Source organism: Amphiprion ocellaris, chromosome 16, assembly GCF_022539595.1.
Source record: "Amphiprion ocellaris isolate individual 3 ecotype Okinawa chromosome 16, ASM2253959v1, whole genome shotgun sequence".
Classification (NCBI taxonomy): Eukaryota; Metazoa; Chordata; class Actinopteri; family Pomacentridae; genus Amphiprion; species Amphiprion ocellaris.
The window spans coordinates 14,792,683-14,815,990 of NC_072781.1; the positions used below are offsets into that span (position 1 = coordinate 14,792,683).

The 23,308-nt window shown below is 40.6% G+C and overlaps 2 protein-coding genes across 4 annotated transcripts; one reads left to right on the forward strand and one right to left on the reverse strand.

Annotated features, from left to right (window-relative positions):
* The first annotated feature begins 747 nt into the window (after positions 1 to 747).
* On the forward strand, positions 748 to 14,512 carry fbxo11a (F-box protein 11a). 2 transcript variants are annotated; one of them, XM_023268140.3, is made up of 22 exons: positions 748 to 1,148; positions 3,151 to 3,275; positions 3,390 to 3,471; positions 4,868 to 5,012; positions 5,780 to 5,909; positions 6,620 to 6,703; positions 6,792 to 6,924; positions 7,013 to 7,119; positions 7,209 to 7,320; positions 7,571 to 7,677; positions 7,899 to 8,036; positions 9,147 to 9,364; positions 9,452 to 9,632; positions 9,753 to 9,875; positions 10,137 to 10,222; positions 10,373 to 10,449; positions 10,576 to 10,719; positions 10,934 to 11,044; positions 11,225 to 11,332; positions 11,450 to 11,558; positions 11,656 to 11,754; positions 12,786 to 14,512. In XM_023268140.3, exons 1-22 carry the CDS (start codon positions 1,055 to 1,057, stop codon positions 12,913 to 12,915), a joined length of 2,643 nt encoding a protein of 880 aa, XP_023123908.1. In that variant the 5' UTR covers positions 748 to 1,054; the 3' UTR covers positions 12,916 to 14,512. The 2 variants fall into 2 exon arrangements, with proteins under 2 accessions (XP_023123908.1, XP_023123910.1); XM_023268142.3 differs by having other exon boundaries at positions 4,871 to 5,012.
* On the reverse strand, positions 14,479 to 22,259 carry msh6 (mutS homolog 6 (E. coli)). 2 transcript variants are annotated; one of them, XM_023268139.3, is made up of 10 exons: positions 21,880 to 22,259; positions 20,234 to 20,436; positions 19,959 to 20,125; positions 17,208 to 19,773; positions 16,338 to 16,621; positions 16,072 to 16,189; positions 15,888 to 15,977; positions 15,610 to 15,764; positions 14,786 to 14,985; positions 14,479 to 14,665 (listed from the first exon to the last, which is right to left on the reverse strand). In XM_023268139.3, exons 1-10 carry the CDS (start codon positions 22,140 to 22,142, stop codon positions 14,584 to 14,586), a joined length of 4,128 nt encoding a protein of 1,375 aa, XP_023123907.2. In that variant the 5' UTR covers positions 22,143 to 22,259; the 3' UTR covers positions 14,479 to 14,583. The 2 variants fall into 2 exon arrangements, with proteins under 2 accessions (XP_023123907.2, XP_023123906.2); XM_023268138.3 differs by having other exon boundaries at positions 20,234 to 20,439.
* Positions 22,260 to 23,308: the final 1,049 nt, after the last annotated feature.

Below are 23,308 nucleotides of genomic sequence, written 5' to 3' on the forward strand. Positions count from 1 at the left end.
ATGTGCCTGTCAGTAACAAAAAAAGATCATGACTACTATTACAAAAATAAGAAAATGTAAATATTGCAGTTAAGACCTTATGGTGTTATTTATGGTTTGATTTTACCTGAACAATTTATATTTTAGGGATTAAAACACTAAAAAAAATGAGAAAATACAAATTTACCTGCCTATAATATACTGTAAAACTGAGACTCTAGTGTTTTTAATTACAAGGAACAACTACTGTAATGTATTAATATAATAGTATTTTAAACTATGGAACTTAACCTAACAAATAAAATAATATCAAAAAAGTAATTAGTCCTTATCAAAAAATATTATGGTCAGACTGTACAAGATTATTTATTATTGAGATTAATCATGACATTTTAAACAGTTTTAACTTTCCAACAATGCATCGTGGAGCTTTTGTTTATAATAAACTTGATTTAGTGAGTTCATTCTCAGCTGGTCATTCAGCTATCATTTTAAGTTAATCTGCCTCGAATTATAAAAACTAGCATATTTAAGTTGTACCTTTTAAGTTTTGTTAACTTAAAATTTGCAAAACTTACGTATTTACATTACATGAATTAGAAAAGATGAGTTGACTAAATTCCTCAATGACGTTTTGCGCTGTGTGATATGATCAGTGCTTCCTGTGTACCTTTGAGCAACACACACGCACCTCCACTGATGGGACGCAGACCGCAGACTATCACAGACGGATGCTTGAAAGGCTGAGATCCAAAAGTAAAAGTAAAATCACTGTTGAATAGACCGCCTGGAACAAGGAAGGCGACGTGACGGCGAGAGGTCCTCCCATGTGATGCGACTGAGGCCTGACGGACTGTGCATGTCTGTTATGGCTCCTCCTGCTACAGTGGATCGGGGCTAGACGTAACACCAGTGCGGGGGAACGGGAGCAACACACCGCGATACGTTTCTCGGGAGCCGCGGCTAAACATGGCAAATCGTGCAATGCTGAAGAAAAAGACATAGACCGTGTGCTCGGCGTCGCCTCCTCTGCTGCGAAGGCTTCGACATTTCTTCAAGATTAACAACACCCCAAATGAACTCCGTCAGAGCAAGTAACGTTAGCAGAAGACCAAGGCGAGTATCGAGGCCGCGCCCGGTGCAGCCGGAGAGGAACCACCAGGAAAGAGGTAATGTTAGCCCAGCTAGCCTTAGCTTCGCTGGTCTGCTTGTCAAACAGCTGGCTTTAGGGTTGAAGCGTGTGTTTTATGGTGGAACGGCTGTGTGTGTCGTTTGTGTTATTATGGTACGCGTACATCACAGTAATGTCGGTTGTTGTGATAAGGCAGCGGGGAGCTAACGGCAGTCTCCAAAGGTCGCATTGCAACCAGGAAACGCCAAGGCTTTTGTGTTTGTACTTAGCATTCAGGCCGCGCTTTGTTTTGCTTGATTTTTGCCCCGAGTCGGCCTTTCTTTTGCTTGTCTGACCTCGTATCGCTGCCGAAATTCCTTTTTTGTAAGGTAACATTACATTAGTACTGAAAATGACACGCGACAGACAAGGGTTTGTTCGAGTCATGGCTGACAAACGCAGGGAAGGATACATAAAGTGGTTTTGCCATTTGTCGTAGCATGCTAACTGAACCTAGCCTGTGCTAGTTAGCTGTTATTATTAGCATGTTTAGCTAGCTATCTGCGTCCGGTCGTTTTCATTATAAGCCCCAGTCTACATAACATTTGAAACGCTGAAATGTCAACACTGGATGTATTTCTCGTAATTAAGGGTATAACATGCCCCCTATAATGTAATCACTTCAACTTCGGTGTTATTCTTCGGTAACGCTGTGTGACATCTGACGGTAATGTGAGGAAATCTTGTTTGCCGTTTTTCCAAGTAAACCTTTGCCAGCTTGGGATGTTCTTTAGTTTTAGTTACCTTGGATGAACGCCCGTATAGAGACTCAGTCACATTGAGGAACGGTGATCAATATTATTAATAGCTGTTTGCTATATCTAATCAACGTTTTTAGCTGGACTGGGGACATGTGATGTTTGGTCTCACAGCATCACTTGAATGGCAAGTAGCATAATGTGATTAACTTAGTTGTCTGTTCTTACGAAAGTGAGAAAATGGTAAACTAAAGTAATAGCTGGAGTTCATCTCTTCATCTCTTTGTCTCAATTAATTTATTCATGCAAGACCTACTATGGCACTAATTTCCTCGCGTCCAGATGTCCACAGCATGGCTCGGTTGTCAGTTCAAGGTGACAGTAAATGAATAAGCCTTAAGCATGGTCGGTATCAGATAATCATCATTATCTGTGCACATGCCACATCATATAGTATGTATTTTCTTTGAACTTAAATGTGTTTGTATTAGTCAGACGAAACAGGAGTGCCTCTTTTCTGAACTTTTTTTCAGTTCACAGCTACAGAGAAGTTCCTTTAACTTGTCCAGGTTGTTGCATAGACTGTGTTTGTAGTGGTTACTGAGCTAGTAGCTGGGGAGAGTCATCCTTGCAACCAGAGCAACAAGCAGACAGAGTTTGCATCTTCCATTTAGGGTAGCTATCATCAGGCTATTGTGAATAGGCTGATAAACACATGTATGGCTCCGCTGGAGGCTGATGAGAATTGTTTATTCTGTTGATTGAATCACATCTTGAGAGGATTTGTTGTCTTTTCTGGCTTTTGTCCTGTAAACTATGTGATGAATCATGTTAAGACACTTGCAAGTGTTAGAATGTGTTGCTTATCACTGACAGATTTGTGTTTGAAAGCTCACATCTTTGTAATCTATGTTTAACTTACTGAAGGTGTGATTTGATGTCTGTTGTTCAACCAAATATCTGAAATGTACATGCAAGTTGATGTCCATTATTTCAGATGAAGCTATACATGCTTTAGGGCACCACACTAGAGAATATTACAGAATCAAAAGGGAATACATGCAGAGCATTGTTTATATTGTGTACTAATGAGCGATAAATTTGAATTATCCAATGGCAGATTCACTTTCTTAATGTGCGCATTTGAAACGTTAAACCACAAATGAGTTGTTGACAGCACATCAACAAAGAGTTCTCTTATATTTCTTTCCATCGCATTTCAAAATGTATTTTGTATTAGTTTAATTAATTGCATTGCAAGTAATCACTGTATGTGTTTTTCTTCTTTTCCACCATTTGTAGATGAGGACGTTCCTGCAGATATGGTTGCAGAAGAATCCGGTCCAGGAGCTCAGAATAGTCCCTACCAACTTAGAAGAAAGTCTCTACCCAAGAGAACAGTGTGTCCGACAAAGACAAGCATGGAGGTATATTTATTAGGGATCCACTGAAGATGATACACAGCCTAAAAGATACGGATTTGGTTTTACTGAAATGACAATTAATATTTAAATGTGACCACTGTCTTTTTTATTCTACAGGGTGCTTCCACTTCAACCACAGAAAACTTTGGACACCGACCTAAGCGTCCCAGAGTTTCAGGAAAGTGTCAAGATTTACCAGGTAATAAGGAACACATTATTAACTTGAAGTGTGCCTTTTACAAAAGTTTGCTCTTTTTGTTTCCTGCAGCCTGTAAGGGATAATTGTGGGGGTAATTTTAGAACATTTATGGATTATTTACATATCCTGAAGTTCAATGATGTGTTGACTCATTTAACAGAAAAAAAAAGATTTAGTTTCACTGTAGTTTTCATGAGGAGAGGTCTATATCGCATAGACCTTATTTATACAGTGAGTCTGTTTGGAAGTATCGGGATTGTCAGATGGTATAACATGACTATAAATTGATTTAGGCCTATATAGATCTCATAACTTCTCTAACCTCATTTAAAATCAATGTATTTCTCAAGCAACTATAAAAGAAATTTTAGAGATGCAAGGAAGTTGTTCAAATTTTAGTGGATTCAATTCTGCACTTTAATTCCTGTATTAATCCATTCTTTTCTTTCACTTACTCTCATTTTCAGTGTTGGCAGCTTAGGAAAAGTAGACATTTTTTAGTACAACCCTCCCTTAAGAGAGTCTCTTTAAAAACTTCTGTAATAAAAGTTTGAAACAGTTCCATGAATTCATTCAGTGTGCGTGGCTTTGCAGTTTAATCTGATTGGCACTTGCTTGCCGCAGCTCCACATGATCCGTTTTAAAACCAAAATTGCATCCATAGCAAATATGACATTTTTCTTCACAATTCCTCGTGTGTGAACTTCTTCTCTTATTTTATATGCAAGTGGTCACTCAGTTAGCAAAGTTTTTTTTTTTTTATTCTATCAGGCTGTTAGTGAAGCTCCCAGAAACAATGAGTTTTCTTTCGATCAGCAAGATGTCTATCTGAAATCAGCCACTTACCCCTGACAGAGAATTAGTGGTATCGTTCAAGTACTGCAAACAAATAAGGGTTATATGATGAAAAAAAAAAAAGACATTTTAACTGATACAGAATTGAGTATTCAGTGATTTTAAGAACAGAAGCTTTACTAGAATCAGTGTAAAACACCAATAATTGCTTCACTTTTAGGTAGCTGCATGATAGTTGCTTGGAAGTAAACACAGGAAGTTTGAAATTTAACTCTGAGAGTAAAGTGTTGATTTTCAGCAATAAGGGTCTTTGAGGTTGTAGGTAGTATTGGAAAACACTGAGGGACTTGTTTATAATGTAGTGCTAATATTTTAATTAGTGAAGTAGGACAGTGATAGGGTAATTGCATATTTGCAATTCCATAAGAGAGCCTTTATCATTTCTGCAGAAGTTTGTTGGTATAGTAACATGAGAAATACTTTTGGTGGTTCTCATTGTTTTGCTATAAATATGCTTGTATAATTGCTGCTGTTTAACTCCACTCAAACTTCTTTCCTTCCAAAATCTATTATTCTAATTCCCTGGTTATCCTCCACCCAGCAGCTCCAGCAGAGCAGTACTTGCAGGAGAAGCTTCCAGATGAGGTGGTGCTGAAGATCTTCTCATACCTGTTGGAGCAGGACTTGTGTCGTGCTGCATGTGTGTGCAAACGCTTCAGTGAGCTGGCCAATGACCCCATCCTGTGGTGAGACATGTTTCTGTAGCTTGTTGGTGTTTTTCTCATGTTCATTGTGCTCCTTTGTGTATATTTAATGAATTAACAGCAGCTCTAACTTTTGTATCTTATTAATATTTCAATATGTTTCATGAGCACTTACAATTACAGTCCCACAGTTGGTCATTTAGCTAACTATGATTTGATATTACCTTTAATTCGTATTTAATTTGCTTGTGCATCTGACTTTAAATGGTTACACACTTTGAAATGATAATTAAGTGGGAAGCAAACGGAAGCTGAATGTTGTTGCCGATCTGACAGCAGTAAAAAGGTCTATAAAATTATGATTAAGGAATGTTTTAAATTCACCTTTGAATAATTTGTTTTTTAATGTATTAAAATAACCTGTATTGTAATTGTCTCCGTCGTTCTCATTGCCAATACAGGGTATTGTGTGACATTACCATAATTTAAAATAAGCAGGACTTAATTTGTTGGCGTTTCAAACACCAAAATACATCTGTAAGCCGAACAATTTTCTCTGTATTTAGAATAAACCCCGTTATGAACAGATAGTCAAAAAAAAGTAGACTACAAATGATTTACTGTCAGCTTGGTGTCACATGGTCCTGTAGTGTGGACATGAGCTTTAACTTGAAAAAAAGTCATGTTTTTACTGGCCAGAACTTGAAACAACAAAGACTTTTGCTGCATGAGATCATCTGTACTGTAAGGGATTCTGTCACACATGAGAGGAGGATGGTGTTAATCGTTGATTTGCTGTCTTATTACAGGAAGAGGCTTTACATGGAAGTTTTTGAATACACACGACCCATGATGCACCCTGAGGCAGGGAAGTTCTACCAGATAAACCCAGAAGAATATGAGCAGCCAAACCCGTGGAAGGAAAGTTTTCAGCAGCTGGTATGGAATCTCCAGTGCACTTACAGACTCATTGTTGCCTTTACAAAAGACTCAAACTGCTTACATATACATGATTATACATGATTTATTGCACTCACAAGTATTTGTTATGCAACTGTAAAAATAACCATTTGATTTCATATGTGATTATGAAGGAAGTGAGACACTGACAAATAATGTAGTAGCATTGACTTTATATCAAAGAAAGCACAATGATCATCTGAAATGCTTTACATTAAAAATAATAATTTTTACTGAAACCTTCCCCATGATGTGAACATTTATTGGAAATTATTACGGTAACCTACTTGTACATGCAGCAAGTTATGATTAAAGGTAGTACTGAGACATAAATTTCGCCCTCTTTCCTTTTAATCTTTTAATCAATGCTTTTGTGGGTGACAGTTGCTTCTGTGCAACTTTAAATCCTCCGTGTACAGACAGCTAATGTCATGCGAAAGGGCAACACCACAGGCTATAATGATGACATTCAGTTTTTAGGGCATAGAGGGGAATGTGTTTAAAGAAGAGAATGTGTTTAAATTGTTATTCCTTTGTGATATACTGACCTTTAGGCTTGCTTTCCATGGACAAAAACGTCTCAGTCATTTTTCTCCTTTCCCTAACTTTTTCAAAATGTAATGCCTGTGGGAACTATTTGCTTATTTACTGTGTGAGTTATCATGTGATTTATTTTATATTTTTTACAGTATAAAGGCGCACATGTTAAACCAGGCTTTGCAGAACACTTCTACAGTAATCCTGCGAGATACAAAGGGAGGGATAACATGTTTGTAAGTAAACTTTTCAACATTTTCTTTCCTTTTTTTTTTTTTGCTTAAATATACCAGTCATTTAACTGACCTGTAATGTTTGTTCCAGTACTATGACACCATCGAGGATGCTCTCGGAGGAGGTCAGGAGCCTCACTTTGACGGGCTGATATTTGTCCACTCTGGTATTTACACAGACGAATGGATCTACATCGAGTCGCCGATCACAATGATCGGAGCCGGTGAGTGTCTCGGTTACGTCATGGTTACGGTTTCATTTTGCGCTTCTTTAGTCTTGTGTCTAATTATACCATGCTGATTATTTTGTAGCTCCTGGAAAAGTAGCAGAGAAAGTTATTATTGAGAATACCAGAGACTCCACATTTGTATTCATGGAAGGCTCAGAAGATGCTTACGTTGGATACATGACCATTAGGGTGAGATTCTCTTTATCTAGGCCACACATACAGTACATAATTAATTAAATGGATCGTCATGGTTTTAGCTACTGTTGTTTCTGCTGCAGTTCAATCCTGATGATAAATCCGCCCAACACCACAATGCACACCACTGCTTGGAGATTACAGTCAACTGCAGCCCCATCATTGACCACTGTATCATACGCAGCACATGCACAGGTAATTCTGCTGACCCTTTAGTCTATTTTATCGATTTCTAAACTTTAAGGAGCTTACAGGAAAAATCTCAGGGGTGCTTCATAGATCTATGCAACTTACGAAATCTGTGACTCTAATTGTAATGGTTTAAGGAATCACTCCAATCAATTGATATGTCTGTGCTCAGATAAGATTTTCCATAATAGAGCAGAGATTGCTTTGTTTCTTTTGACATTTGTGTGCTAATCAGTCCTTATCCTGCTTGTCTCAGTGGGGTCAGCTGTCTGTGTCAGCGGCCAGGGTGCTTGTCCTACAATCAAGCACTGCAACATCAGTGACTGTGAAAACGTTGGTCTTTACATCACTGATCACGCACAGGTAATACTTTTTTTTTCACATCGTTTAAGTATATTGTTGACACACACATTGCTAAGCAGGTCTCTCATGGATTTATGTAACTGTCTAGTCCCAGTCTAGAGAAACTAGCCTTTTATGCTTGAGGTTAAAATAAAATACAGTATTACAGAACTGTAAAAAAATATACTGAAAACTGTAAATTGTCACAGACTTAAACTTTTTCAATACTGATCATTGTTTAGGGAATATACGAAGACAATGAGATCTCCAACAACGCTCTGGCTGGGATCTGGGTGAAAAACCATGGTAACCCAATCATCAGACGGAATCACATCCACCACGGCAGAGATGTGGGAGTTTTTACATTCGACCACGGCATGGTAAGATATTACTTAATGCAGCTTGGGTTTTGTTTAAAGCTATTTCTTACCGTACATGGAATACTGATGACTGCGAAGATGCCCCATTGCACCAACTTACTTTTTTGTTCTCAAATATAAATTGACACTTTTGGTAATTACGGGCCTCAAGACTGTCGCAGTGTGCAACAGTCGTGCCTCTGTCCTACAAACATAAATGTGTTCTGTGTGAAGTCTCAGGGTGATGGCCACTTGGCTCAGTTTGTTACAACGTGATGCTGCTAATGTCTAGGTTGTGGATTGTATCCCTCTTCAGGCCAACAATTGTTTTTCCCACACTCCTGTCTCTTCTACTTCAATTACTGTTTTTTTTTCTTTTGCCCTATTTCTCTTCTCACTTGTCCCTTTTTTCATAGCAGCAGGGATGATTTTGTGTTTGAGGGTGTTATCGCCCTGGATATTCAGACAGGGCTTTGTACAGGGAGGGTGATGGCTTCATCATGCCACTTACAATAGTGTGTCAGACAGGGTGATTTATTTGTGTATATTTTGTAATTTGCATCTTTGCTCATATTTTTATGTAAACAATTCAATTCAATTCAATTTTACTTATATAGCGCCAGTTACAGGTCAAATTGTCTCAAGACACTTTACAGAACCCACATGCCTGAACCCAATGCAGCTAAGGTCCCTTAAATGAGTTTTTATTAGTCAAAAATAGTATTTGGTCTTATTTATTTATTTATTTATTTATTTATGGAATATGATGTTTTTTATTTTACCTGTAAAAAAGGTAAAGAGAGCCACGTTTCGCTTAAAAAAAACAAAAACAACTAATGTTAACCATTTGCTGTAATTTTTTTCAAATGTTATGACAGGAAGTGAAGTGAAGTGAAGACACGATCGTGCCTTGTTACAATCAGTAGTATTGTGTCAAAGCAGGCCACAGTTGTATGATGCTCTGTACATAGGAATGTGGGCAAAAACACCTTCATTCAAATAGAGCTACACAAGCAGTATTGTGATATGCAGCATAGACACATTTTCAGTTCTGTTAGTTGCTTTCTCGTTAGCCGAAAAACCATTTTGATAGGACATAATGTAACTTTGTAATTTTGTATCTATTTCCAGGGTTACTTTGAGAGCTGCAACATCCATAGGAATCGCATAGCCGGCTTTGAGGTGAAGGCATACGCCAATCCAACAGTGGTTCGTTGCGAGATCCATCATGGTCAGACGGGGGGCATCTATGTGCATGAAAAGGGCCGCGGCCAGTTCATTGAAAACAAGATCTATGCAAATAACTTTGCAGGGGTGTGGATCACCTCGAACAGTGACCCCACAATAAGGTCAGTATGGATGTCTGAGATCAAATAAGTTGCAAGTATCATTTTCAAAAGTCATGCCCTCAATTTGGTTGTTTTGTTGAAATGCAGGGGCAATGCCATTTTTAATGGAAACCAAGGTGGCGTTTATATTTTTGGTGATGGCCGAGGCCTCATTGAAGGAAACGACATCTACGGTAACGCCCTGGCAGGAATCCAGATCAGGACAAACAGCTGCCCCATTGTCAGGCACAACAAGATCCATGATGGCCAACATGGTGGCATCTATGTGGTAATTAAATCGTACAGCTATTAATCGCATACGCTTATTAATCAAAATATTCTTACATCTTCAAATGTTTTTGCTATAATCCTGAATCATAGTGATTTATGGTGGTTTTGTATCACGCAGCATGAAAAAGGACAGGGAGTCATAGAGGAGAATGAGGTGTACAGCAACACCCTGGCAGGAGTGTGGGTGACAACGGGCAGTACGCCAGTACTTAGGAGGAACAGGATACACAGCGGGAAGCAGGTAAGATCACTGACAGGGTGCACATTTAATGTTGAGAAATAAATGTAAAACCAGTGATCAGCTGTATGCTGTCATCTAATGTGATCATAATGTGTGATGTGTAATGTCATCAGAAATTGCAAGGTCAGACTGGCTGACATTTTTAAAAAGAATCAAAAACTCACTTGTGTCTTTATGTAGGCTGCTCTGTCATATAGAAGCAAAATCCAAAAAATGCATTTTAATACCAGGAAGAAATGACAGCCAATATATTTTAAACAGGTTGGGGTCTACTTCTATGACAATGGCCATGGTGTGCTGGAAGACAATGATATCTACAATCACATGTACTCTGGAGTTCAGATAAGGTTTGTGGATAGTGATAATGAATGTGTAAATATTCATTGAAGTCTGAGTTGAGTTGTCCTGATATCAAGATGGTTGATTGGGAAAGGAAATTGATTTATCATTGTTTAAACAGTGGCTCAGCTGTCTGTTGTGTCCTTTTTATTCCACAGGACTGGCAGCAATCCCAAGATCAGGCGGAACAAAATCTGGGGAGGCCAGAATGGGGGTATTTTGGTTTACAACTCAGGTGAGAAGCAGAGAAGCCTTTTCCGTTTTATTTTTCCACAGTGAGTCGGGGCCACTGCTATTAAAGTGTTTGACCAATGTGGCAATAGTTACCCACTAATTAAAAACATGAACTTGTGTTTTTCAGGCTTAGGCTTCATCGAGGACAATGAGATCTTTGACAATGCAATGGCAGGAGTGTGGATCAAAACGGACAGCAACCCCACTCTGCGGAGGAATAAGATCCATGACGGGAGAGACGGCGGGATCTGTATCTTCAATGGAGGAAGAGGTAACTTATCAGTTTATTCTGTGAAAGGGGACTAAAAACTCTTATGTACAGTTGACTAGATGCAGTTTTGCCTCATAATTCAAAGAAGTGTACATACAGTAACCGTGTATTGTGTGATAAATCAGCATAATACTTACGAATTGTCTCTAAACCATTCAGTTTGAATTTAATGTTGGTGGTTTGTTTGATTAAAAGGACTCTTTTCTGTCATTAGGTTTGCTGGAGGAGAACGACATCTTCAGAAATGCCCAAGCTGGAGTCCTCATTAGCACCAACAGTCACCCTGTACTGCGGAAAAACAGGATATTTGATGGCTTCGCTGCAGGTGGGTAACACCTGCACACAAGCCGTAATGGCTCATCATTTGAAACTGTGATGAGGTGCTTGAGTCTAATTATTATGGGCTTTTAAAATCCTTACAAATAAGTCCGTGTGAACACATTGTTTTTAACGATGTACATTATGCCTTGCTAATGGAAACTGTTCCCCCCCCACACACTTGTAGGTATTGAGATCACTAACCATGCCACAGCAACCCTAGAAGGCAATCAGATCTTCAACAATCGTTTTGGCGGATTGTTTCTTGCATCTGGTGTCAATGTTACAATGAAAGGTACTCTCTTGGTCACAAAGATTTTGCCACATTTTCCAATCAAACCCTAAATTATACCTGATGACAGATCAAAATGTCAGTGACCTGTAACGTGCCAATTTCTGCTGTTTCTTCCAGATAATAAAATAATGAACAATCAAGATGCCATTGAAAAGGCTGTGAGCAGAGGTCAGTGCCTGTACAAGATTTCAAGTTACACCAGCTACCCAATGCACGATTTTTACAGGTAATTCACATTTAATAGTGCAATTAAAGTAACTACAATACCTTCTATTGCTTGTGTGTTTTGTGATCGTTAACAAAGACACTTTGGGTTCCTGTAGGTGTCACACTTGTAACACAACAGACCGCAATGCCATTTGTGTGAACTGCATCAAGAAGTGTCACCAAGGACATGATGTGGAGTTCATCAGACATGATAGGTTAGTGTTACTGATCCATATTAATGCAAGTGAATGACACAAATGGAATTCGCAAAATACACCACGGCCCTTCTTTTACTGTTGGATGTGTGTTGAATGTAAACAAGTGTGTGCTGTGCTATCTCTGCTTCCATATTTACATTTTGTTTGTGAATGAAGTGGTGTGAAACCGCTCTTGAGAATGGCACATTTAATGAACTAGAAAAGTAGGCCTCATCAAAACATGCACTGTGTGGGAGACAGCAAACCCTCTAGTACTGTTAAAATCACTGTAAAACTGCACATCAACCAGCTTAGAATCCCTCACACCCCTGAGGCAAGTAATAGCCATCAAGGGCTTTGGCACTTAGTTAAAGAGGATCAGTTTGCCCTAAACACAAAAATGACATTCTCCAGTAATTTCTCTATTTTTTTTATTTATTTTAAATCTGTGCTACTAAGTAGCTTTGGTTTTGTTTGCAGCTGTACGGACAGCATCTCTTTAGACTAATGGATTTTATTTCTGCTGCTGAGAGCATCAAAATGGGTGTTTATGTTTATTCAGCAAGATGCAGTCTGTAATAATTATATAGAAATAATTCAAACAGCTTTCAGGTGACATGTTAATGGGCAGAAAACCCCAAAACACCAATCTCACCGAAGATTTGTTGGTTGAAAGTCAAAATTTTTAAACAATAACCTGGTTGGTACCTCGCATTTAGACATTAAATAGGTTTGGCGACAACACACAGTGTCAGATTGAATGGATTCAGAGGAACAAAACTGCCATTCAGTCTGATTTTAAGGCAAAGGAAGGAGAATCTTTTGTAAAGATAAAGAATGGTGTCTTGTTGGCTTAACTGATGCCATCGGCAATATTTCTGATTTGATAATTGTCAGAAAACCTGCACCACAGGTTTTCTGACAGCTTTTGTCAGGGTAAAATGGCTTAGTTTTTACTGATCAGTGAGTGTACAGTATATTAAATTCAATGTGTTGTGCTTTTGTTTGACCAAGCATACTCATTTCTGCTCTTCCCTCTCCACTTTTAGATTCTTCTGTGACTGTGGTGCAGGGACGCTGTCGAATCCTTGTACGTTAGCTGGAGAGCCGACACATGACACAGACACTCTGTATGACTCAGCTCCCCCTATAGAGTCCAATACACTGCAGCACAACTGAGCTCAAGACCTGAGGTCCTTTGGCGCTTCAGCAGTAATGGACATAAGACACTTTAAGTTGTGCAGTGGAGGAGGAAATCCAAACTAAATTACAGATTCACTTTGACAGAGCATATACAGTGACTTTAAAAAAAAAAAAAAAAGACTTGGGATACGAATATCCTAAAAGGAGACATTTAGAAAAAAGTCTGATTATGGATGCCTCGCGTTTTCTTTTCCTTCAGTTATATGACAATAAAAGGTGACATCAGTGGAATAGAGCAGACGAGCAGCTGACTCAGGGTTTGTGGGTGTGTTGACTTGTTCATGCAAGTGACACCGGTAAGGGATGGACAAAAACCACCGAGGCTCATTTGCGTTTAAAGAAGTGGAAGAACAAGATACCGCAGTCGTGTACAGATCCATCGCGGACAGATGCTTAGTCAGAAGAGGCACAACTTTTCTCACGAGGAGGCCAAGGCCCCAAATACAACAATGCTTCCATCACTGGGCAACCGACGTGCTCGTATGATAAGTACGGGAAAAATGACCTAGCACTTCAGCTTTTTTTTTTTTTCCTCAAGACAGCTGTTGAGATTTGATTTAATGCTTTTTGTGTAGTTTTGTATTTTCATGCAAAAATCTTACTGTACTTGAATGTCTTTATTTTATTAAATGTGTTAATTTTTTTGGTTATTATACCCTAGAATTGCTGTAATTATACTCATGTCACAGTATCTAACTTCTTTCTGTGAAAGAGATCAGAGAAAAGAGGAAAACACTAAACTTTTTCTCCAGCAATGTTGACTTGTGTACATTTGCAATATAGAAAAATAGATGCTGAAATATGCTTTCACAAGACTTGTATCACTTCTTGTGTTTGGAACAGTATCAGAAGTGTTTTTTGTATTCCAGCCTGTTTTACATAATCTATGCATATTTTGTGTTTACTGTCTGTTTGGCTCATGCAAGACACAACTCACTGGAAGAGGTGATAAGAAAGATGTGGGGGAAAAAAATCAAACATTTTTGCTGCATTTTGCTTAGAGGTGCAGTTTGTTTAGCAGCTAAACCCATGATGTGTTCATGAGCACAGCCTTTTTTTTTTTTTTTTTTTTTTACTTGTTACCAAATGAGAAATATTGCCAATGGCATCAGTTAAGTGGATAATATATATATATACACACACACATCTGTATTAGTCAGCCTGGTTGTTTTTCCTTCTCAAACAGGCACAAATGCTGCTTCATGGCCTGTAAAGACAGTTTTATTTTAGAGACTTCACATAGACAAGTCCTGTGAAAGCATTTCTTCTGTGTTTTTCCATTGTTTGCCAATGTTGCTGGAGAATTTCAAAAGCTCTTACTCTACTGAAGCTGAGACAAGTATCTATATACAGCGCTTTATGGTTTCATTGCCCCCCCCCTTCCTCCCCATTCATGTGTACTGGTGATTGTGGGTTCTCATACAGACTGAAATGTATGCATGTATCATAACATCTAGACTTAATATATTGTGAAGTATTCAATAACCGTTATGTAGGCGCTAGCGTGAATTAAAAGGGTTTAATTTCCTAGATGAAACATTGTCATTTTTTTAAAATAAACTTTATTAGATCATTACAGTAGTGTTTTTTCCAAATGCTGAGACCACAAAAAATAAATCAGCAACAGCAGAGTTTGTGTACAAATTACAGGGTGTTGAGCAGTTGAAGGAGTGAAGCAAAGTGTGTGCTGTCCAGTGTAGCATCTTCAGCGAACAGGCAGAGCTTCCTGTCGGAAGAGATAAGAGGGTAAAATAGATAACCAAGCATTGACATTTATTAAAGTGATATCTGTGAACTGGATATCACTGCAGTAGCTACAGAATGTAATAGCAACACTAAAACATACTTGAAGAGTCTGAGAGTGACGGTGCTCCTCTCAAACTCTCTGGCCTTCCTGTGTCCTGATTGAATGACTTCCTCTGGCAGGCTGGCGAGTCGAGCAGCGTTGAATCCGTAACTCTTTGGGCAAGCGCCAGTGATGAACTTGTAGAGGAATGTGATGGTCTCTTGACTTGGATCCTCGCATTCGTTTTCCACCATGCACGCCTGACAGGGACAGACAGGGACATTACACCGAGGCACAGCACAGAATTCACAACACGCCACGGTGAAACTACAGAAACTGACGAGCACAAGGAGAAAATTATCTGTGCATGATTAATTAACAGTTCTGCTGGAACACTGTGCACAAAATTACCCAACTTCCTGAAATTATTTACACCATGTTGCTAAAGTAGTGGTAACTTAGCAGCAGCAGAAAGATACAATGACAGCATCAGGCAAGCAGCTGTGTTGTAAAATAGATGTGTTCTCTGAAGTTATGCCGTCGTTCTCATTCATTTCAACTGCTACATCGAGCACAATTTGCGAAACAACTTTGGCTTCAACTGTCGGTGCAAACTTGCAGCAAAATTAAGTTGTACAGGATGGTTTATGGTTTGAGGGAATCATTTTGTAGTTTGTACACAAATTATTACTTTAAGGGAACAAAACCTCATCTGTTTGGAAAAAAATCTACCCCCCAAGCTCTCTGGAAACAAGAACTATGACTTTAATAATGTTTCAGTTGGAGATAACCATGCAAGAAATAGAATCTGGCTCCTCTTTGTCACATTGTTTTACATCTGTTTGCCTGTGTAGAGTAATGTTAAGCATCATTGCTGTACTCACCATATGGCCCAAACGCACGGCAGGGTTTTTGGCATAGTCCTCCACCAGGGAGTGGTAATGTGTAGAGAAGAGAGTGCGACAGCAGATCTTCTCAGCAAGCTCTTTCACAACCGCACTGGCAATCGCTGTGCCATCGTATGTGGCTGTGCCCCTTCCTGTGAATAGTTTGCATCCGAATGGTTACATACTGAAAACATACCACCAACACAATAACAATGTGCAGGAGACCACCTATGATGTTCAATATGAGCTGCTATTAATTAGCAATAAATGTTTACCTAATTCATCCAGGAGCACAAGTGAGTGTTTAGTGGCATGGTGCAGGATGCTGGCCGTCTCGCTCAGCTCCACAAAGAAGGTGCTCTCTCCTACAGAAGACACAGTTGACATTACAAGCTTAGCTCATGAGGTAGAAGCTGAGATCGTTGCTCCATCTATGGTAAAGTAAGTTTGTGATGTTACCAGCCATGATACGATCTGAGGCTCCCAGCCGGGTGAAGACCCTGTCAACTGGTGTGAAGCGGAGGCTCTCTGCTGGAACATAGCAACCCAGCTGGGCTAGAATGATCACTAGTCCACACTGTAGAAAAAGAGCAGCAGAAACACTTAATATGGGCCCACAATGAACTCAAGTAAGCCTCCACTGTCCATGTGAATCTTGAACTCAAATGAAGTTTTAGTACTTTTATACACTTGGAGAAAAAAAAAATATGTATCAAATGACCCACCTGTCTCATGAGAGTAGATTTTCCACCCATGTTTGGTCCGGTGACAAGGACACAAGAGGCCCGACCTTCCTCCTCTTCAACTTCACTGCTTCCCGAGCAGCCAATGAAGATGTCATTAGGAATGAAATCGTCCCCAAAAAAGGTCTTGGTGACGCAGGGGTGGCGGGATCCGGTCAAGTCAATGAAGGGTGCTACCTGGTTGTTGTCCTCTGGGAGCACCACCTGCGGCCTGGTCATTGGTCCTTCTCCACCCTGGCTGTAGCGTGACAAAGCCAGCAGCACATCTGAAACAAATCAACACTGATCATTTATTTAACCAGTTACCCTTCAAATAAACATGATTTGCTTCCCACATTCTTATGTCATGGGAATATTTTGCAGCCAAGGTCTGTTAAAACAAAATAAATACAGCCAGACCTGTGGCTAAGGGACAGCACAGTGCTACAAAAACACATAAAAGGCACATTATGTTACTGCACCGGAGATCTGTAATAAACTGCAATTATCTCCATCTGTCAGGAGCAAACAGCAGTATACAATTTCTCTAACAGAGAAAAACATGCTAATTAGCGTAAGCTTAGCTAAGTTTTAAATGGAACAGTCACAAAAGGACAGCATTATTTCTAACAAGCACTCAGACTGCTGCACCATCATCGTGTTAAATACACAGTGACGGTTTATGGGTAACATCTGCAGGAAATGTATTCAGAGCAGACACCTGCAATGCAAGCTTGTTCTCACAGGCTCAAAAAGCTGTCAGAGCTTGGTCCTGCTCAGACAAAGATTTACTTTAAAAAAAGTCAGACAGTGAGAAATGTTTGGTAATGTAAAAAATAATGCAGATTAAAATTTGAAAACAAATGTCATTACCGAGCACTGCCATGCACTCCACACCAGTCTTCCAGTCTTTGTAGTTCTTGTCAAAGTTGTAGAAAAGCCTCCTCATGCAGTCTTTCAGTGCAGCATCTCTCTTCTCCTCATATCCCTGCAGCTCTGAGAACAGGCGTTCACTCTCCTTTGTCACGTAACGCTTCCAGCCTTTCTTCGTAGACTTCACCTCATACTCTTCGGGGATGTTCCTCTCTGAGACGCTGTCGGGAACCTCCATCTGATAGCGGTTTCGTCCAGTTCCCCAGTAGGCCATGCTTTTACAGCCAAGTCTCTTCTTCTGTCTGTCCAGGTAGTCCAGCAGCTCCCGCTCACAGTTTCTGATTCCTGTCAGAGCCTGGTCGTACTCGGGGTCAAAGCCAGCTTTAGGGGTTATGACACCAGTAGTGCGGGCTTTCTGGTGGTCGAAAGCAGTCTCCCAGCGCCTCAGCTCAGCAGAGAGATCTGGAAAGAGGCCATTCTTTTCAGTCTTCACAGTGACAACTTGGCACAGCAATGTGGAACGAAATTCGCCAAAAACTTGATCGAAGACAGAAATGATCTCTTGCATTGTTTTGAAACCTTCCAGTGTTGAGAGGAAGTCGGCTATCTTGCGCTTGCTGTAAGTGACCTCTTCGTAGAGAACTGCTCTGCCATCAGGGTGGTCCTGGCCCTTCAGAGGAGTGCCAATGCTGTGGATTTTACTCAGGAGACGCTCCAGATCGGGGAGCTTTTTCAGCAGGTCTGAAACCTCAGTAGCTTGAGCCTGAGCTCCCATCAGGTCCTCCACTGCATCCAGTCTGTCTCTGATGGATGTGGGGTTACATAGAGGAGCACAGAGCCACTGCTTCAGCAGCCTCTTGCCAAATGGGGTACAGCAGGTGTCCAAACGCTCCAACAGCGCCCCTTCTGTCCCTCCTGACCCATTCTGAAAGATTTCCAAGTTAGCCAGAGTCACTCCATCAAGGACCATACGCTGACGAGTCTGGGCAAAGAAGCTGGCAGGTCCGTCAGCTTTCTCCATCTCAACGTCAACAGGGACATATTCTTCGAAGTTAGCCATAGACAGCAACTCTTTGTCTACCAGACATTTCTTCAGGTAGAATATGCATCCACCCAAAGCAGACAATGCCATTTCATAGCCCTCTTTAGGAGTAAGGCACAGTGAATCAGTCTCAGAGGTCATCTTTTTCAGAAGAGCAGGGAGAAAACCGCTCTTCTGCTCACTGTCAGCAGACTCTTTAAAATAATCTTCTTCTGAAAGGGTTTTAAGAGTCTTCTGAGCATCCCAAAACTGTGTTCCAGCATTAAGTCCTTCCTGGAGAGCAGAGGACAGAGAGGCTTTGAGTATTTTGCGTGTTTCAATGGATGGATTACTCTTTTCAAAGAGCACCTCAGCGGGGGAAAAGTGTGCTATCAGAGTACGCAGGCGTGAGCAGTGACGATCATCTGGGAACTGACCGACATGAAAACAACCCACAGAGGTATCAACAAAGCAGACTCCATAGGTGCGGTACTGACCAGAGCTTTCCTCTTCAGCCTTCTCTTTCAAACTCAGGAGGAACTTGCTCTGACTCTCTGAAGGAGCACCGTCCAACACGCTGTAAGTTTGGGTACCGCGTGTGATAATACGGCACACCTCTCTTCTCACCACACGGTCAAATTTTGTGGGTTTAGCCAAGGTCTTACAGCGTGCCTCCATCATCTCTGGGGTCTCCGTCTGCTCCACACGAGCCACCTTGTAGCCCTTCTGAACCAGCACATCTGAGAAACGTCCAAAGCCGATCTCTGGAAAGCCAGAGTGTGCCCAGGTCCCCTTCATGAATGTTAGTCCCAGCTCGTTGACACCAATCACAGCATCCATGTGGTAGAGCTCATAAAACTTTCCCACCTTGTAGAAAATCACTGTATCGAACATCTCAGATTTGAGCTGCCACCACCTACGCATACCGGGTGTGTTTCTGTTTAGAAAGTCTTCTGGCACATACAGGGTGGTGGGATCGTAGTCATCCTCTGACTGTCGGCGCCTTTTGCTGTCTTTCCTCCTGCCATCCTGTACCCACTCCAGCTTCTCATGATCCCAAATAGTTACACCTGCGGTGGAGCCTGATCCATTTGCCTGGCTCTCAAAGGTGTCAGGAGCCGAGAAGGCTGACAAACGAGACTTTGTGTTGGCTCCGACGGTTGCCGGGGCTCGTTTGGGTGCAGCAGACGGTCCAGTAGGTAGTTTTGCTTTTGTATTTGCAGACTTTTCTACGGGACGTTTGCGCTTTACAGGCTTAATGGGGCTTTCTACTTCTGACTCCTGGGTGCTCTCCTCCTCCTCCTCACTGCTCACTGTCCCTTCTTCCTCTTCATCCTCACTGCTAGATGCAGCATGTTCTGGTTTGAATTCCTCGTCTGATCCATCACTGTCTGAGGCTACAATAATGCGACGCCGCTTGGCTTTGTTCCCCTTCTCTGTTGACGCACGGGATGAATGTTGACAAACTTTGGAGGGCTTTGCTTCCTCATGTTTTTCTTCGTCCACATCACTGAGCTCTTCATCAGTCAGTACTGAATTGTCAAGCTGGAATAAAAATAAACACAAAGTAAAATAAATAAAACATTAAAAAATTTAACTTGCATAACTGAACTGATAAGTGTGTCTGTATTACTACTGATGAAAAAGATGCATTAAGAATTATGCTGATTAGTCAAAAATGTAGAGTTTTAGATCTGTATACTAACAAACAATAGAAACAGTAATCAAACCTCCATTTCTTCATCGTCATCATCAGATGGATCCATGCAGAGAGGCATCTTTAATCTTTTTTCAGGGGTGTCAAACAGTACTGCATCAGCAAGCTCCATTGCCCGACGGATTACAGGTTTGCCACTGAAGAACACCCCTCCAGTTTTAGCATCACTGCTGTCAGAGCCTGTGCAAATGGCAAAACAGTCTAAATTACTCGGTGGACAAAGCACACAACAGTCCATCTAAAGTTTCTCAGAATTTTTCATTATGATTAAGCAGAGTAGCATCCAACCTTGATACTCTCTGACATATTTGACGCTGACCCATCCTCTGGTAGGAGGTTCGTCAAAGAAATGAACATGTATGCGCTGGGCCCGACCACGGCCCCTCATCTGCTGTCCAGTCAGAGGTTGGGGCACTACCATGCATGGCCACCAGGGGTGGCCTTCCAGTTTTGCCCACACAAGGGCCCCAGCACTGAACGGGCATGTGGAGCTGCTGAAAGTGAGAAAAATAAGGTCACATGTTGGAAGTCATATATTGTCCCAGACCAATACAGGCAATTCTTGATCAACAACCTAGATATAACATATATAAAGGGTAACTATAACTGAATATGAAAAATTGTACTAGAGTGATTAAATTAGGACGCTCTCCTCTATTTATGTGCCATCAGCTGAGATTGATCAGTTTGTCTCCTGCAGTTACGGCTGATGTTCTTCTCTATTTTCTTCATCTTTCCCTGCTCTGTCACTTTGATTGTCCATTAAGGTCCATATCTTAAAGCATTATGAATTACTGTTTTCCAGGCTCAGTTTCAGGTTATTTTGCGGCTGCCTTCTAACTTAGCCACTGTGACAGTAGCCAATTAACTGGTTTGTGTTTCTTGTTTAGATTTTGCAGTCTCTGCTTTAGAGATTTCTGAGACGACAGAGTGACTACAGATAGAGAGGATGCTGTGTCAGACCTGAAGTAGAGCATTTAATTTATCGATAATTGGTCAATGAAAATGCAGATACTGATAATCGGACAAATGCCAAATATCAGCCACAATAATCAGTCAGGCAAGTAGTTGGTCTATCCCAAAACAGTAACAATCATTACTATTAATCTACAGATTATTTTCTTGATCATCTATCAATAAAGCAGTACAAGCTGATGTCTTCATATCATTGATCAATCCAACCAAATCTCCAAACTCAAATATTCTTATCAATTTAATACTGTATTGAAACCAAGAAAAGCAGTACACTTTCATAGGTGAGAAGCTGGTTCAACAGAATTGACAGCACTTTAGCTGGAAAACTATTTTAATTCAACTTATCCCTGCAGTACTAGATTAATCACTGCTCCGTTAATTAACAATGACATGGTTGCCAGCATCTGAAAACAGAGCATGGTTGTAGTGCATCGTGTATGGTTGTAAAAATACAGCACTTATGTTATTTCATTTCATTTTTGGCACTCCGATCTATTTTATTTTTAACACAATTTGATGTCCTATGCCATCTCGTTTAAGTGTGGGGAGGGGATGTCCGCACTGTCTAAACTATGACAAGAAACAGTGATCTGTACATTTCCAATTTAATCTCAGTATTCCACCGTAACAATCACAGGCATCACACTGATTTGACCAATTGAAAACCTCGCACTGCATGGTCTGCTCAGCTCTGATCAAGTCACCTGCGATCACTTGTAAGAGTCAAATGCACGTCCACCTCCCCATGTGAAATGAACCTGACAACTACCCTGCCATGCAACGTGTAGGTTTTCTATGTTGAGTAACTCGCACTAAATACACAAGTGGAGTTACTTGCATCTTAAAATATATTCGGCAACACGTTAGCTCATTAGGCCTTATAAACGGTCTTTGGCAGAAGGAAGACAACAGTGCACAACGTGTCTCCAGCAATTACACGGCTCCCAAAGTGAACTCACTTGTCTTTGGCTGCTGGGGTCTTGTCGCCGAATAGTTTCTTGAATCCCCCGCCGGCAGTCTTGGACTTACTCTTCTGTTGAACTTTTTTGTCCTTGGCTGGCTGCTGTGTCGGGGTCTGTTTAGCTTGTTCCTTCGGAGAGGAGTTGGACTTCTGTACGGAGGAGGGCAGGTCTGCCTCGGCCGGGGAAGGGCTCGGCTTCGGCTTGGAGACCGACGGCGGAGACTTCGTGAAAAAATTGAAAAGTGAGCTTTGCTTCGCCATTTAAGCGAGTTTTAAAGTTAGTTTTTTTTCTATTTTGTGGAGATAATCCGAACAACTTGGTCCTATGGCATCGCCTAACACCCACCGCGCGAGCGCAGTCCGTTCGCGGGAAATATGCGCAGGCGCCTTGTGGGCGGGGCCACGAATCTTGACCAATCATCAGCGAGTACACTGTGACATGAACCCACGTGATCTAAACCTGACTTCCCTTGTTGGCCATGTTGTTGGCGCCCAGAGAGAGTTTTTTTTCTCATTTCCGCGTCCAACTTTATTTTTAAGGAGGTGTGTATGTGCAGTCTGTACGTCGTGTCTCAAGTCGGATTAGCCGCTTTCAGTTTCACATATCTGAAAAACTGTCATAGAAAATACAACAGACTAAATTAATGAACAGGCCTTGGTCCTCAGCTGTGAAGTCTCCCCAGAGAGAGATGCAAAATGTCTACAGCTACAAAGACATGCAAAACGTTAGCAAGTTGCATAATGTGACGCACAAAACATTTGCATCAACACAGCAGCATCTTTTTCTGTCTCTTCAAGTCCTCCTCCCTTATGGAAGACACATGTCAAGGCCTTTGACATGTGGGTGCCCAGGGGTCCATTGTTTTATCCATGGAGTTAGGTGGGCCTGATAAAAGAAAAGACAAGGTAAGAAGTCACATCTGTCTAAATGTGCTTTTTGCTCTGATTATTATAGTCATTCTTAAATTGTAATGAGATTCATTGATCATTACTGAAGTAGAATTTGACCTGAGCTGTTAGTAGCTCTCAATGCAGACTGCCTATCAAATTATGCAGTGTCAAAGAGGATAAGCAAACATTTGATTATATTATTATTATTATACACATAATGTTAAAATAGTAAATTCTTAAATTCGACTTAACACGTTTAACCCTGAAATTGAACTAGAAAACCCATCCTCTTGTCAGCCCGTTTATGAGCTGTGTGTCTATTTATTATGGTATAATTTATTATGGTCTACATCTACCATAAACATCTCCAGAAAAGAAAGATAAAACAGCTTCTACCTATTTTCATGAGCTATGAGATGTGTGGGTGGGAGTGTAATATCATATAAAGAGTATGTGGAGTTTAATATTTTATCATTTTAACTGATCATTAGAAGTATAAGGGATAGTAGCAAATTGACAGTGCAGGAAATGAATGT

Excerpts from the sequence above, each read along its gene's own strand:
- msh6 (XM_023268138.3), bottom strand. The coding sequence starts at position 22,142 with ATGGCGAAGCAAAGCTCACTTTTCAATTTTTTCACGAAGTCTCCGCCG. Across the intron at positions 20,440-21,879 it reads ACCCCAGCAGCCAAAGACAA|CAGCTCCACATGCCCGTTCA; the intron begins GTGAGTTCACTT and ends TCTCACTTTCAG. Across the intron at positions 14,666-14,785 it reads GTCACTCTCAGACTCTTCAA|GAAGCTCTGCCTGTTCGCTG; the intron begins GTATGTTTTAGT and ends CTCTTCCGACAG.
- fbxo11a (XM_023268140.3), top strand. The coding sequence starts at position 1,055 with ATGAACTCCGTCAGAGCAAGTAACGTTAGCAGAAGACCAAGGCGAGTA. Across the intron at positions 1,149-3,150 it reads GAGGAACCACCAGGAAAGAG|ATGAGGACGTTCCTGCAGAT; the intron begins GTAATGTTAGCC and ends CACCATTTGTAG. Across the intron at positions 5,013-5,779 it reads GCCAATGACCCCATCCTGTG|GAAGAGGCTTTACATGGAAG; the intron begins GTGAGACATGTT and ends GTCTTATTACAG.